Source organism: Prinia subflava, chromosome 14 (assembly GCF_021018805.1).
Source record: "Prinia subflava isolate CZ2003 ecotype Zambia chromosome 14, Cam_Psub_1.2, whole genome shotgun sequence".
Classification (NCBI taxonomy): domain Eukaryota; kingdom Metazoa; phylum Chordata; class Aves; order Passeriformes; family Cisticolidae; genus Prinia; species Prinia subflava.
The window spans coordinates 20,565,423-20,578,548 of NC_086260.1; the positions used below are offsets into that span (position 1 = coordinate 20,565,423).

The 13,126-nt window shown below is 38.7% G+C and overlaps 1 protein-coding gene across 23 annotated transcripts in view; it reads left to right on the forward strand.

Moving 5' to 3' along the window:
* The window catches only part of SLMAP (sarcolemma associated protein), an 81,279-nt gene that overhangs the window by 24,444 nt on the left and 43,709 nt on the right, over positions 1 to 13,126 (forward strand). For 22 of the 23 annotated variants that reach the window (XM_063411544.1, XM_063411542.1, XM_063411553.1 and 19 more), the window contains exon 3: positions 8,339 to 8,486. In XM_063411544.1, the coding sequence (XP_063267614.1) occupies positions 8,339 to 8,486 (148 nt within the window). Of the gene's footprint in view, positions 1 to 2,434; positions 2,516 to 8,338; positions 8,487 to 13,126 lie in introns of those variants that run through there. The other variant, XM_063411566.1, reaches the window with a different exon arrangement.

A 13,126-nucleotide genomic window follows, 5' to 3' on the forward strand; every position in this document is an offset into this window, starting at 1 on the left:
GGGATTCAGGAACTGTAATGCAATTACAGTTACAATTACAATTGTAATGCATTTACAGTTACAAATACAAGTTGCAATTACAGTAAGTAAACCTTACTTACATTTTCACAGAATCACAGAATGGTTCAGATTAGAAGGGATCACAGTGGGTCATCTGGTCCAGTCTCCCTGATCAAGTAGGATCATCTAAGAGCATGTGGCATGGGATTGTGTCCAGATGGTTCTGGAATATCTCCAGTGAGGGATACTCCACAGCCTCTCCGGGCAATCTGTTCCAGTGTGCAGTTACTGCAGAGTGAAGAAGTTCTTCTCATATTTAGGTGGAACTTCCTGGGCATCGGTTTCTGCCCATTGCCTTGTGTCTCATTGCCTGGTACCACAGATTAGAGCCCAGCTCTATGCTCTGACACCTCCCAGCAGATACTTAGAGACATTGGTGAGGTCCCTTGTCAGTTGTCCCTTCTCGAGGCAGAACAGCCCCAGCTCCGTCAGCCTGTCCTTGTAAGAGATATGCTCCAGTGCCTTAATCATCTTTGTAAACTCTGCTGGACATGCTCCAGGGGCTTCATATCTTTCCTGGACTGAGGAGCCCAGAACTACATTTCATGAAAAAATATGTATTTCATGAAAGCAAAGATGATGTAGGTCATGGTTTCCTTAATTTTCTTAATTCAGCTTGAGACAGTTGTGTCCTAATACAAAGAACTTCACATTCTTGTCGTGAACTGTACTTAAAAGTACTTAGGTAATTTATGTACTGATTCTGACATATTACAATTGACAGAAGTCAAGTGGTTGACACTGTAAATGCATCCTGCTCTCTGCCATTCTGTTCTTGACTGATGTGCTGCTGTGGGAGGTGTGAGTATGTGGCTTAGGAACCAGCTTCTGAAGTTTGTTCATTTTTAGCTCAGGTCATCATTACATACCAAGCAAGTTTAGCAAACTGGAAGTGATAGGAGTTCTGAAACGGCACTGGGTTTTCAGCTGTCCCTGCCATCAAGCCAACTTCGCTGCTTTCTGTGATTGCTAAGGAGCAGACAACCCACCACCATCCTGGTCCAGCTGCCTTACTCCTTTTGTCCATTATCACTTGTGAGTTGAAGAAACCAGTGTGGAATGGTGTAGTGGTTGTGAAAGGTGCGGGGGACTATGGGTTAAAGTTGGGGGAAGCAATGCATAATCACACAAACTTTTGGACACAAGCCATAGAGATTTTTCTTCTCGTTTTCATACACATGCACAAATTTTGAATTGTGAACATGGGTTTTTGCTTTTGTTTTAAATTAGAGAACTTGGATTGTGATATAGTTTGAGGTCCTACACTTAAACTTTTAGCCATCTTCTGTCTTTCTCTCAAGTATGAATTACTTGGAAAAATGCAACAATACTGCTTGAGAATTATATTTCATAAAAATAGCTCAAACCATTTAAATAGCATATTTTTAAACTCGATGTAGCTAGTTGTAAAACTGAATAATTAGAAAGAATTGCTTAATATTTTTAATAGCCCTTCTGTTAATAAAGACTGCTTTCTAATACAAATCAAAAATGATTGTAAAATAAATGTATGATATCCTCTTTCTCAATTTTTGGATGTAAAGTAGGTTATCTGTAACTACTTGAAGAATACCATAGAGCTGTTGACTAATAGTAACCCTGAGCCCTGAGCTTTACACCTTCAGATGAGTAAGTTGAGTTGCAACTACTAGCAAACCTGTGGTTTGAATAGTGATTTAAAAAGTAGATGCAATGCTTAAATGGGCACAACATACAGGAGGTGGCATTAAGTCTGCAGACATACTTTTTTGTTTTTCTTTTTTGTGAAAGCTTTTAATATGCCAGAATTCAAAGTTCTGAGAGGTGTATCTGTAAAAGTCAGCAGTTAAAATAAGCATTGCAAAGTCCTATGCCAAAGTCTGTGCTGAAATGTTCGCAGGTACAACTTGAACATTTGCTTTGTTCTGTTGAGAAAGGTGACATTTTGCTACTGAGGAAGGCACTAGAGCAACTCAACTTTGTAGCCAAACACATGTTTTATGCACAGTTTATCTTTTGGTGCCTCTCAGTGCTGGGCATTGCCTTTCTGCCTACCTAAGGTGCTTCTTCTTCCTCCCCACAAATCCATCCATCTTCCCTTCCCTGTCATAGTCCCTGTGTCCTTTTCAGGCAAAGTCTGCTGACTCCTCACACAAAAATTAAGCTGAGTGACAGTGAACTTCAAAGCACTTGAACAACCAGGACATGGCAGGAACACAGGGACTAATATTTTATAGCACCTCAAATAACGTGTCTAGAAAGGCCAAACTGTGTTTATACCCATGCTCAGTTATGCTGGCACAAGGCTGCTTTTACTGGCAGAGTTTATTTTGCTTGACAATAGGTATGAGCAACCAGCAGGGTTGTCCTGGCAGTACAGACAACAAAACTTCAAGGTGTAAACAGACACGGGAACAACTTGGTCAGCAGAAGAGCATATTCCCTGCCGTCCTTTGTCCTCTACCCCTTCGAACTGGCAAGTTTGGAAGGATAATATTAGATTCCTGGGGATAGCTGAAGGTTTTAACCTTTTCTCACCAGTGTAGCTGGATTTACATTAGGCTTACACTTTGAGTTAAAAACATCTCAACTTTTTTTTGTCCATTGCTATATCAAAAAGTGTTAATTTTTTATCCTTTTTTATTTTATTACTGCATAGAAAAAGCAGTAAAGTTTATTATGTTTTAGAAAAGTTACTGGAAACTACTAGCAAGTTTTGCTTCGCTTGAGAAAGCAAATATTTATAGTCCCTGAAAAACCAACTGCCACTCCTTCACTCTGTTCAATCTGACTGGAAAATCTCTTTCCTCACAGCTGGTTGCTTTTAGTTTCATAGTGAGTGCCTGCCTGTGGTAGTTAGAATAATTTTAAAAAGGAGCTTTCATAAGAACTCAAAAGTTAATGCAGTAGTTTTGTTTCTGAGTTGAAGGACCCGGGGTTTAATAAGCAAAGTGGTATTAGATCAATGAGTTTAAGAAACAGAAGACTAAAAAGAAAAGCAATTTTGCTTGATGTGCCCCACCCTGTGAATTATGCTTGCTTATGGAGACAAATACTTCTACTTCCTTTATAGCCGAGTGGAGTTAGGCAAGTGAGAGGAGAGGAATTTAGGATCTGTCTAAGCAGACCAGAATGAGGACCTTAATCAATTGGACCTTCAGATAACTTAACATTTGAACTTCTCTATCTTACAGCCAGAAAACCGACCTGGAATTCAGTATGGTTTGCACAGTGTACTCTCCTAGCAGAGTGCTGCTCTGAAAATGAGAAAATCTCCAGTGTTAAGACTTCAAATAAGATAAAATAATTTCGTAATAATATGACAAAAATATTTCTAGCCAGTGTTACAAATATTGGCCATGTTGGTTTGACCATGGTGTGTGTTGTTTTAAAATCTTTGGCTATGCACAGTTGGGCTTGTGCACACTGTACATTGCTTCCTGGTAGAATTCTCAGCATGCAGTGAGTAAATGAACTCAGTTGCATTACTGCTTAGTGAAGTATTACTCCAGGGCAAGTATTCCAATTTCTAGATCCCTGTTTACTTGCTGCTTTTGAGTATTAGCTTTAGTACTCAGGTGGTGCATTTATAATGCTTGCATTAGTTGTTCGATGATTATTTAGTGTGAGTAGGGGAAGAATCTTGCATCGTTAAGTGCAGCATTTAATGGTTTAGTTGCTCTGGCTAACAGCCTTGCTGTCCCTTTATGGCGGTAACCATGGCAAAAATGAAGCTGCCATCTCCTTAATGGTTATAGTTAATAATTTGACAAAATAATTTAAATCTTTCTGGTTTAAGCTAAAGCCACAAAGATATAATAGGATCCTGAAGCTCATGGGAGTTGTGTGTACTTCTTTCACAAAGGAAATAAGAGGTGAGAAAAAGAATGGTAAACTAGGAGATTCTGAAATTGGGGTTCTTTTTCTGCATTAGTTGTTTAGGCAGTGAAATTTATTTAATAAATAAAATAGATTAATTTTTTACTTCGCATAAAAGAAAATAGCTTACTAATTCAGCCATTGAATGAGGCTGAAATAGGTTTAATTATATGTGATGCTTTCTTCTTCCTGCATTTTTTGATGTACAAGTTGTTCCTCTTCACATACTGAATCTTACATCTTTGTGTAAAAACTGCCTCAGTTTTCCAGCAGTTCTTCTCACTGTAGTTCTCAGAATAATTGCCCTGAATTGCAGTTTCAAGCTGGGCTAGATGGAATAGCAGTAATGTGTTCTTAAAATGGCAAAGGGTGGCTGTACATAGTAATAGCAAATATTAGAAGTATTAAAAAGCTGGTCAGTTGTTTGTTCCTCTAGTTCTACTATTATTGAATCCAGGTAATCAAGTCACTGAAGAAGTGTGCTACTTTCTTTTCAAGATTTTCTATACATCTCTGAGCCCATATTTTGTTTTCTCTGAGATCCTTCAGAAGTGTCTCATTCCAGTATCAGGCCTGCATATGGCTTGGGAAAGAAAACACATCATGGCTTTCTCACTTGTCAGGCTAATCAAGGAGTTCTCTTCGGCCTGCCTCCAGGAAGATGTTACAATTATGCTCATTAAACAGAATGGGTTTGTTTTATTTGCTCACTGGTTTTATTACTTTGTAGAAAACAGTTTACCTACATTTCCTAAGTTAGGTTAAAATCTGTCCTCCTGGAGTTTGCAACTTGCTAATATCAGTTAGACTTAATATATTTTTTGTTCTTCATTTTGATGTATTATGGTTTGGGGTCACTACAGAAGAACCTTCTATTTCTCTAATCAGAAAATACTAGGAATTTGTTGTGGGGGGAAAATCATAGTGGTATCTAACTGCATGAAAATAGCACATGAACTGATTTAGCAGGTTGTTGATGCTCTTTTGAGTCATTGATCTAGAAGAAGGAATGTGATTTTTATGCACCATAGGTTAGAGCAGAGGAGGTACCTTTGTTCCATTAAGAAAAGTGAACAGTAACTTGAAGTGTTATGAATACTAAAGCTGTGAAATAAGTACATAATTCCTTACAAAACAGTGAAACAAAATCTGTAGTTTTTTGAAACTTTCTTAATACATTTTCTAAGGAAGATGGACTGTACTGGAGAAGTTTGTGTGTACTGATGAACTGCAAGTTTTAGTTTAGAATAAAATCTTCACAAATTTTGTGGAAGCAGCTTGGTAAGGTATCTGCAGTTAACCGATCTTATTAATGGTGTGTAGATGGGAAGGGATATAAACAGCAAATTACAAAGAAAGAAATACAGGCTAGGATTTTTTTTTGTCTGAGCAGTCACGGTAATGGAGTGTAAGTTTCTTGAGTACTTTGTGTGTTACCTTGTATTTTTTAAGAAAGGAGGGGAAACCAGCATTGGAGCAATATATACTGCTATCCCTTGAATTAAGGATGTGGTAATACTTTAAGAGTCCTCAAAAGCTGAGTTGTTTTGAATGTGTATGAGCTGCCATCTCTGCTCTACATTGGACTTGTTGTTAATATGAGATATAAAAAGGCTGGGACTTTGCTCTGGAGAGTCATAAAAGCAAGTATAATTAGGCCAGTATATGCTGCCATTTTTTTCTGGCAGCACTAGCTTAAGCACCTCCTCGTGTACCTTGCATCAGCTCGAAACTGGCTTGCAGTGACTAAACAAGCGTCCGAGCCAGTCCAAGTGAGGTGGTGCCACAGCTCAGCAGTGAGAGCTGGGAAGGGCGGGATTCATCACTGCTGTGAGCTGGCACTGCTGCCTGAGCTTGGGCTGCACTGGGAGCAGGAAGGACAAGTGCTGCTGGATTCACAGAAGGTGCTGTGTTACACAGCTGCTGTGTCAAAGGCGTTGGTTTGGGAATCAGAGAACCCTCTGTAGTATTACATAATTAAACAGTACATTAAAAACCAGTATACTGCCACAACTACTAGTTAAAACACTAGTATAAACATGTTTGTTTCACACTTAATTTTATTTTGTGAAGATAGCTTTAGAAATTATACAAAAGGGATGGAGAGATTGACCTTTGAGAAAGATCATTTGAACTAGTGAAAACCAGCATGGAAGTAACATTTCAATTTGCTACCTGAAAGGGACTAGCTCAGTGGGTTCCTGAGGAATGGCTACATTAAAAATAACAGAATCCTTTTTAGCACGATTTGAAGGCAGTGTGTTTTCCCTTCCTTAGATATCAGCTATTAACATGTGGCTGGTATTGCTTCTTTACTAGATGCAGGAAGAAGAGTATTTACAAAAGGATGAAAAGACTTAGAAGAGCATCACTTTTCTAAAATTTATGTAATACAGTTTGCTACTGTGCACTTAAGCAGACATCAGTTACATAATATTAAATGTAATGTGTGTTTTCTGTGCACATTTGCTAAATATCCTTTTGCAGTTTGAATTTTGTGTCTCTTGATATTTTATAAGTTTTGTGTGGCTCATGCTCTGTTGCACTTCTTTTCCTGCAGTCCCTGTCCTTGTGCTATCATGTCTGAGTCCCGTTTGCAGATTCTGCAAAAATGTAGTTACAAGGAGCAATGATTAATCAAAACGTTGGGAGGGATAAAAGGCAGATATGCACAAAGAAGTAAAGGGTGGGGAAGAACAAATAAGCAGAGGCATGTTTGTTTCTCCTTGCCTGTGACTCACTTTTTCGTAACAGAATTTTCAAACGAAGAAGAAAGCCAATTCAAAACAAACAGGAAGCAAGAAATAATGACTTCTGCACTGAACCATGAGAGGGTTCTGTATTTGCAGACTATTAAATTAATAAGCTAATGAATTTGATTGGCTTTTAAGCATATAACTTGTTAAAGATGTATTATATACTATGTTAGTGTTTCATAATAGGAGAGTATTATTTAGAGTAGAATGGGTTTGATTATTGATACAGTGAATGCAGTCATAATTTCTTGATCTATCCATAATTTATGTTTACCTTCATCTTTACCAGCTTGTGACTGATTACTGTTTTCTTTTCCGTCAGTTGAAGATCTAAGGTGTATCTGTTGGGGGAAGGGGAAGTCTTTCACATACTGCTTTTCATTCTTTTCAGATACTGCATTTCATTTCAAACACCTACATGGGCTTTCCTGTGCTGGCATTCCCCTTGATTACTGAGTCCTGTGTGCTGGATGCAATTGAATTCCAGCTCTGTGCTTAGGACCACTGTGTTATGCCATACAAAATCCACATCATATCATCAGTCGGTGTAGTTTTCCAGTACGAGATCCGAAGAGCCCTAGTGCTGTTCTCTCACTCTGATTGAAACCCATCTTTCCCTTTGACACTGTGGTGTTGAGCTATGGGGTTTTTTTAGGTGTGCGATAATAGAAGCAATTAAAAGCATGAAAATTTTTGCATGGGATGCTGAAAAAAAAAAAGAAAGGTAAATTGTTTTTATAAGAAAAGGATGGGAATACATCCATTTCTCTGAACACGTCTTTTACCCCAACCTTATACCTGTTTTAGGACTTGAAGAGATTCTTTGAGTGCAGGAAGTCAGTGATTTCCACCATTCCAGCAGGTTCCTGTAGTAGCTATTGTTATCTTGGAGTAGTGAGATTGACTCTTTCCAGTAGTTACATCTGGCTGTCAGTAACATTCAGGTCCCCTCTTTTATGCTGTCACTGCTCAAGTCATAGTCAGTCACTCTGGTTTTCTGCTAGGTGATTCATTTGTAACTTCTCAGTTGCAGCAGTTTTGACTACAAGTCTTGTGTCATAAAAGCAGTTTCAGATTCAGTAAGTTGCTATCAACATTTAATTAACTCTGCAGATGGATATTTACAAAAGTACTTTAAGTTAATGATGTGAACTAGTATTGCTGAGTATCCTGCTGGTTTTCTGTAAGTTTCACCATGGTGGTTTATTGCAGTTCCTGAATTCTGTCTTCTTCCAGAGGTTTTCCTTGTGCCTTCAGTACTAGCCTTCTCTGCAGCATGTTTGTCATGCAATACTGTTAACTTAAATGTATGAGCAGTTAGATTTGTTGTGTGTTGACCAACTTAAATATGAATTGTTATATGTATGTGGCAAAAGGTGTTGTCGCTAATGACAGGTGATCCTGTACTGCAGGCAGTAGTTCAGGCACGCTTCGTAGGAATTATTTGCCTAGTGTATGTGCTAGAATTCAATCATAAGTTAATTCAACATCAAATACAAATACTTCTTAATAATGGAAAGGTGTTGCATCCTGATGAGGGTGTTTACAGTTTGAGACATTTGTTATCTTCTAGAAGTAAATTTTATATAAATAAAATTTTACTTGTGCTTGTATTTCTTGTCTCACCTTTCCCAGATATTTTACTGTTCTTTTTGTTTTTACAGTTCTATCTTCAAGACACTAAAAGTAGTAATGGTACCTTTATTAATAGTCAGAGACTGAGTAGAGGATCTGAGGAAAGCCCACCATGTGAAATTATGTCAGGTGATGTCATCCAGTTTGGTGTAGATGTGACGGAGAACACACGGAAAGGTAAGGGTATGGATCATTCTTTGGTTTCTTTTCAACTATATTTTGTTTAGAACATCATTACAATCTGGTCTTTAAATGGCATTCCCATTGTAAGAAAATTGTTTAGTTTAGTTTTTTCTCACGTCTTCTCTCCTTTGTGCTGGCAGTGAGCCCTGTGCCCATGTGGTACCTGATAAAGAAACTTGTCTGCTGAAAACACAGACTCTTATTTCTACCCGCACGCCCCAAGATGGACTTCACTGGGTTGTTTCCATGGCCTACTTTCTTCCCTGGATGTGTAGGTGTTGCTCTGTGCAGGGGAATTGTAGGTCTGGAAAAGGAGGCTCAACTGGAGACACATGTTCATCTATTGCCTCACTTAAATTGGCAGCAACAGTTTTAAAAATGCAGCACAAGCGTGTGTGTAGTGCTGTATTGAGCTTTTTGCGTTTGGGTTTTATTATTATAATTGTAATTACCTTTCTTTCAAGTCCTTTCAACCCTAAGGTTTCAGCTAATAGTGTGGCAGAAGTATGAACCTGAAATTTCTTGATCATGTAGTCAGTGTAGGTTTAAAACAGGTTAACTTCATTCTTTTCAGTATGCCCACTGTTTTTTTCTGTGACGGCTACTGATTTTGATTCCTGCAAGTACTTTAAAATGAAATTAGAGAAAAGTTGCTAGCCAACAAATGAGGCATTTTTCTTTGGTTTGTTTTTCTTACTGTCTTCTTCCCAGTATGCATGCTTAGGAGATCTTGTATTATGTCAATAGCTCTGTATCTGTGTTAATTAAAATGTAGCCTCTATCTCTTTTCTTTTGAAATTACATAGTATTTCAGAAACTATTTCTTTATCTGTCTGGAGACTTGTCTGTTTGGGAATTATCAGGTTGTAATCAGTTTTGTCAAGACTTTTTAAAGTTCCCTAATGGATCTGCTGCTTTCTGTAAGCATTGAACTTCCGGCCCTGTTCTGTAGAATCCTACCCTATTCAGTAACACACAAGATTAGGCAATAAAATGTCAATTGCCATCACCCTTTTACTACTTTTCTGAACAAGACCTTCATAAAGCTTATCCTTAAAGAGAAGTTCGTTAGAGAAGAATGAAAGAATAATATTGAATTGGAAGGCTGATAAAGTTCTTTTAAACAAGGAAGTAAATGTCCATCAAAGCAAACCTCTCACAAATCAACCCCCCCAGAGCTCAACAAATCAAACCATAGTACAATAGGAGAATTTCTTAAAGTGCATTAGATGAACAAAACATAAGGATGGTACCTGCGCTGTTACTCCTGAATTTTGTCTTTAGCCAGACTGGGTTGTAATTCTCAGATCTGAAGTATCAGAGGAAGGTTAATGAATGTGTTTAAAGAAAATGTTGTTAAGTAATGGTGGTAGTGGTACTTTGTCATGGAAAGCTTTTAGAGTTGTAGGATTTTTGAGAGATCCATCGTAGTGAATGTCCCATCACATTGTTTTACTCTTATCAAAAATGATAATAATTGGTCTTAGTTGCAAAGATTCAACTCCAGGATGCCTAGCAGAAACTGCCTGGGAGTTATTTAAAATGTTTCCATGTGAAGTGATTGCAAACATTTATTAATACTAGCAGTATACATGGAAGAAGTGAAAGGAATACACTGCGTCTAATGAACTTGGAGCTATTAATTTGTTGAGATGCTGTCCTTGCTAAGAGAAGCTGAATTTCTTCAAGTGTATTTAGACAAAAACAATTTTTATTATAAGGTTTAGTTGGAAGAAAAATTTGACTTGTTTTTATCAGCACATTGTAGTTAGTTCATGGAATCATTTGTGGAAAGTTCATAGTAAGCAAATTCTTGCCATGAATTTTTGCCAGTAGTAGTTATTTGCTGTGGTTTTATGTTAGTTTTACAAAGCATGATACATTACACAAATGCCGGTGAACCTGGTATTTGTGTAATGGGTGATCAGATTATGCAGCCTTCCTTGTCCTTTCCCTTGCTTTGAACATGGAAGCTGTGCTCATGTTACTCATTAATGTGTTTAGCTTGCTAATGAGGAGGAGGATTCAAGTTTGCTTCCCCCCTTTCTGCTTCGCCAAGCAGAGAATGAAGATTGTATCATCACAGGGTGTTTATCTGGGAATGCTGTTGGAATGCATATAAACATGGGGTGTTCGCCAGTTCGTTTAGTAATCTTGGATGTTACTGTTAATCTAATCTAGTCATGAAACAGACAGGAAAGTAGTTTTTAAATGGGTGATTCCCTTTAAAAGTACTTTACACTCTGATATTTACATAATGCCTTAGTTGCACAGGACATTTCAGCAATCTGCTGTGTGTAATTATAAGGGAATGATAGGACAGAACAAGTAGTAGCTGCCCATGTAATTCTGAATTCTGTCAGTATTGCTAGAATACATTTCTTTTATTGTTCAAGTTGTGTTTTAGTAAGTAATTTCCTTGCAAATGTGATCTGGATTTGGTTCATTAAAATAGTGGCATGTTCAGTATGTGATTTTTCAGGTTATCACGTATGAGCACAATTTCGTCAGTTTCCTGCTGCTGAGCCAGACTTAGTAACAGGTCCTGGAGAATTGTTTGCATCCCTCCTGCTTCCTTATTTGTCCACTTGCTGTATTATTGACAAGCACAGAGGCCTGGCCATTACCCCCTCCTTAATACAGCATGCACTTATTACCATGTTACTGTGCTTTTCTCTGTATTAGTGTGGTTTATATTCTTTTACCTCTTTCTAAATTTCCTACTCGGTGCCAGAGTATTCCAAGTTAACTGATGATACTTACCTGCATGGAAATAAGCAGCAGCATTGCAAAGCAAGGTCAAATAATACCAACATGATTCAGTTCAAATGTTATGCACTTTTTTCTGGTCAGATTTGGAGCTCTCATACATCTGTTATGTCATGGGATGTTTGTGGGAGGTCAGCATGCCAGTGGGGAGTCCAGTGTGTGCTGCAGAGCAGTGCACAGACCCCCGAGGGGTATGGGGGGGCTCCTCAGGGCTGGGTACATTAATGAGTGAAAATAAAAATGAGAGCATCGTTGGTGAATTGTCTCTCTAGGAAGCAAAAATCGAGACAAACGGAAATGGTTTCTTTGTTCCCATTGTGCTCTAGAGCAGTAGAACCTGTCTCAGGGGTTTTCAACCTGTGAAATGTGTGGCAGCTCCGTGTTTTGGAGGGGACCAACAAGTTCGTGACTGAAGTGTGGAACAGCAAATGGAGCAGGAGCGGGGTTTTACTCCGTGGAGAGAGCTGTGGATGTGGGGCGGGTGTTTGACGCCATGGAGGGAGCGGTGGATGTGGAGGGAGCTGTGGCTGTGGGGCGGCTGTTCCCGCTCCGGAGGGCGCGGGCGGGGCGGACTCGGCTGCCGCGGTGACTGGCGCTGGGGCGCCGCCTGGCGGCGGCGGTGCGCAATAGCGGCTGTGCGGCCGCCAGGGCAGGAGCGGCGGCCCCACGGAGCGCCCGGAGGTGAGTGGGATGGAGAGGGGGCTGAGTTGTGGGGACAGGGGCTACCTCAGCTCCATTGGGAAACCAGAGATTGCTTTACTGCCTTTTCTTGTTAATTCCTCAAAAGAAATACTACAGACCTGAATTTAAACCATTGCTACTGTTCTGTGCAGTCAGTACTGTGTTCATGTTTTCTATGTTGCTTTACCTCAGGCTTTCTCCTTATTTTTCCAGTTGCAATGAACTCATAGCTAAAGGTCAGACTGCAGATTTTGGGTATTGTTTCCTTTCTTACTATTGTAATTTTATAAGTTTTTCAAAATGCTTGGTACCTTTTTCCAGTCACTTTGTCTATTTGAGACCTTTTGCTAGATGCCCATTATATCTTAATTTGACACAAATAAAGTTCTTGCAGATTTTAGGAGATTTTTGTTAGTCTAGCTGTTGACAGAAAAACTTCAGAATTGTATAATCTTAAAGCAGACCTACCTGATATGTGACTCAAAGACAAAGCTGTCTGTTGGTATTTAAGGTCAGATGTCCTAATGTTTTCTTATTAAAATCACTGATTTCCTCCTAAAGAAAGAATTCTTCGTTATAAAAGCTAATAAGGGTACAGCTAATATTGCTAATGTATTTTTAAAATGTTTTTGTAGACTGGATTTATTCCTTTATAAACAAACACCCTGCAGTTTAATCTGGTCTGCCCTGCCATGTAAATGCAATACTTTGCCAGGTCAGCTTGAAAAAACAAGATCTTTTAGCCAGGAAAATACGTCTCCAACGCATTAGCTAAATAAAGGTTAAAACCAACTTGTCTTCATTGGATTATTTCTCCAGTATTTTTAGATTCTATTGAGGTAGTTTCCTTAAAGACCTGTCTCATTTCCCTGGAGTATTACCAGTGTCCTAAAATGCCCACTGCTCTTTTTTTCAAAGCCAGATTAACTGTTTTACTGATATTAATAACTGAGAAAGGAGAGCAGCTGTTTGTGCTATATGTTAGTGGATGCTGGAGGTATGGTGGTACATGATGGGTGGCCACACACTTCTTTGTATCTCACTTGTGGTAGTGTTTTGGAAACAATGTACAGGTATTTTTGTGTGTCTAGAAATAATTTTTTTTCCAACTCATAGAACCATACAGGGGAAAAAAAATCAATGAAGACTCACACATAATTTGACTGTTCACAGAGGCATTGAAC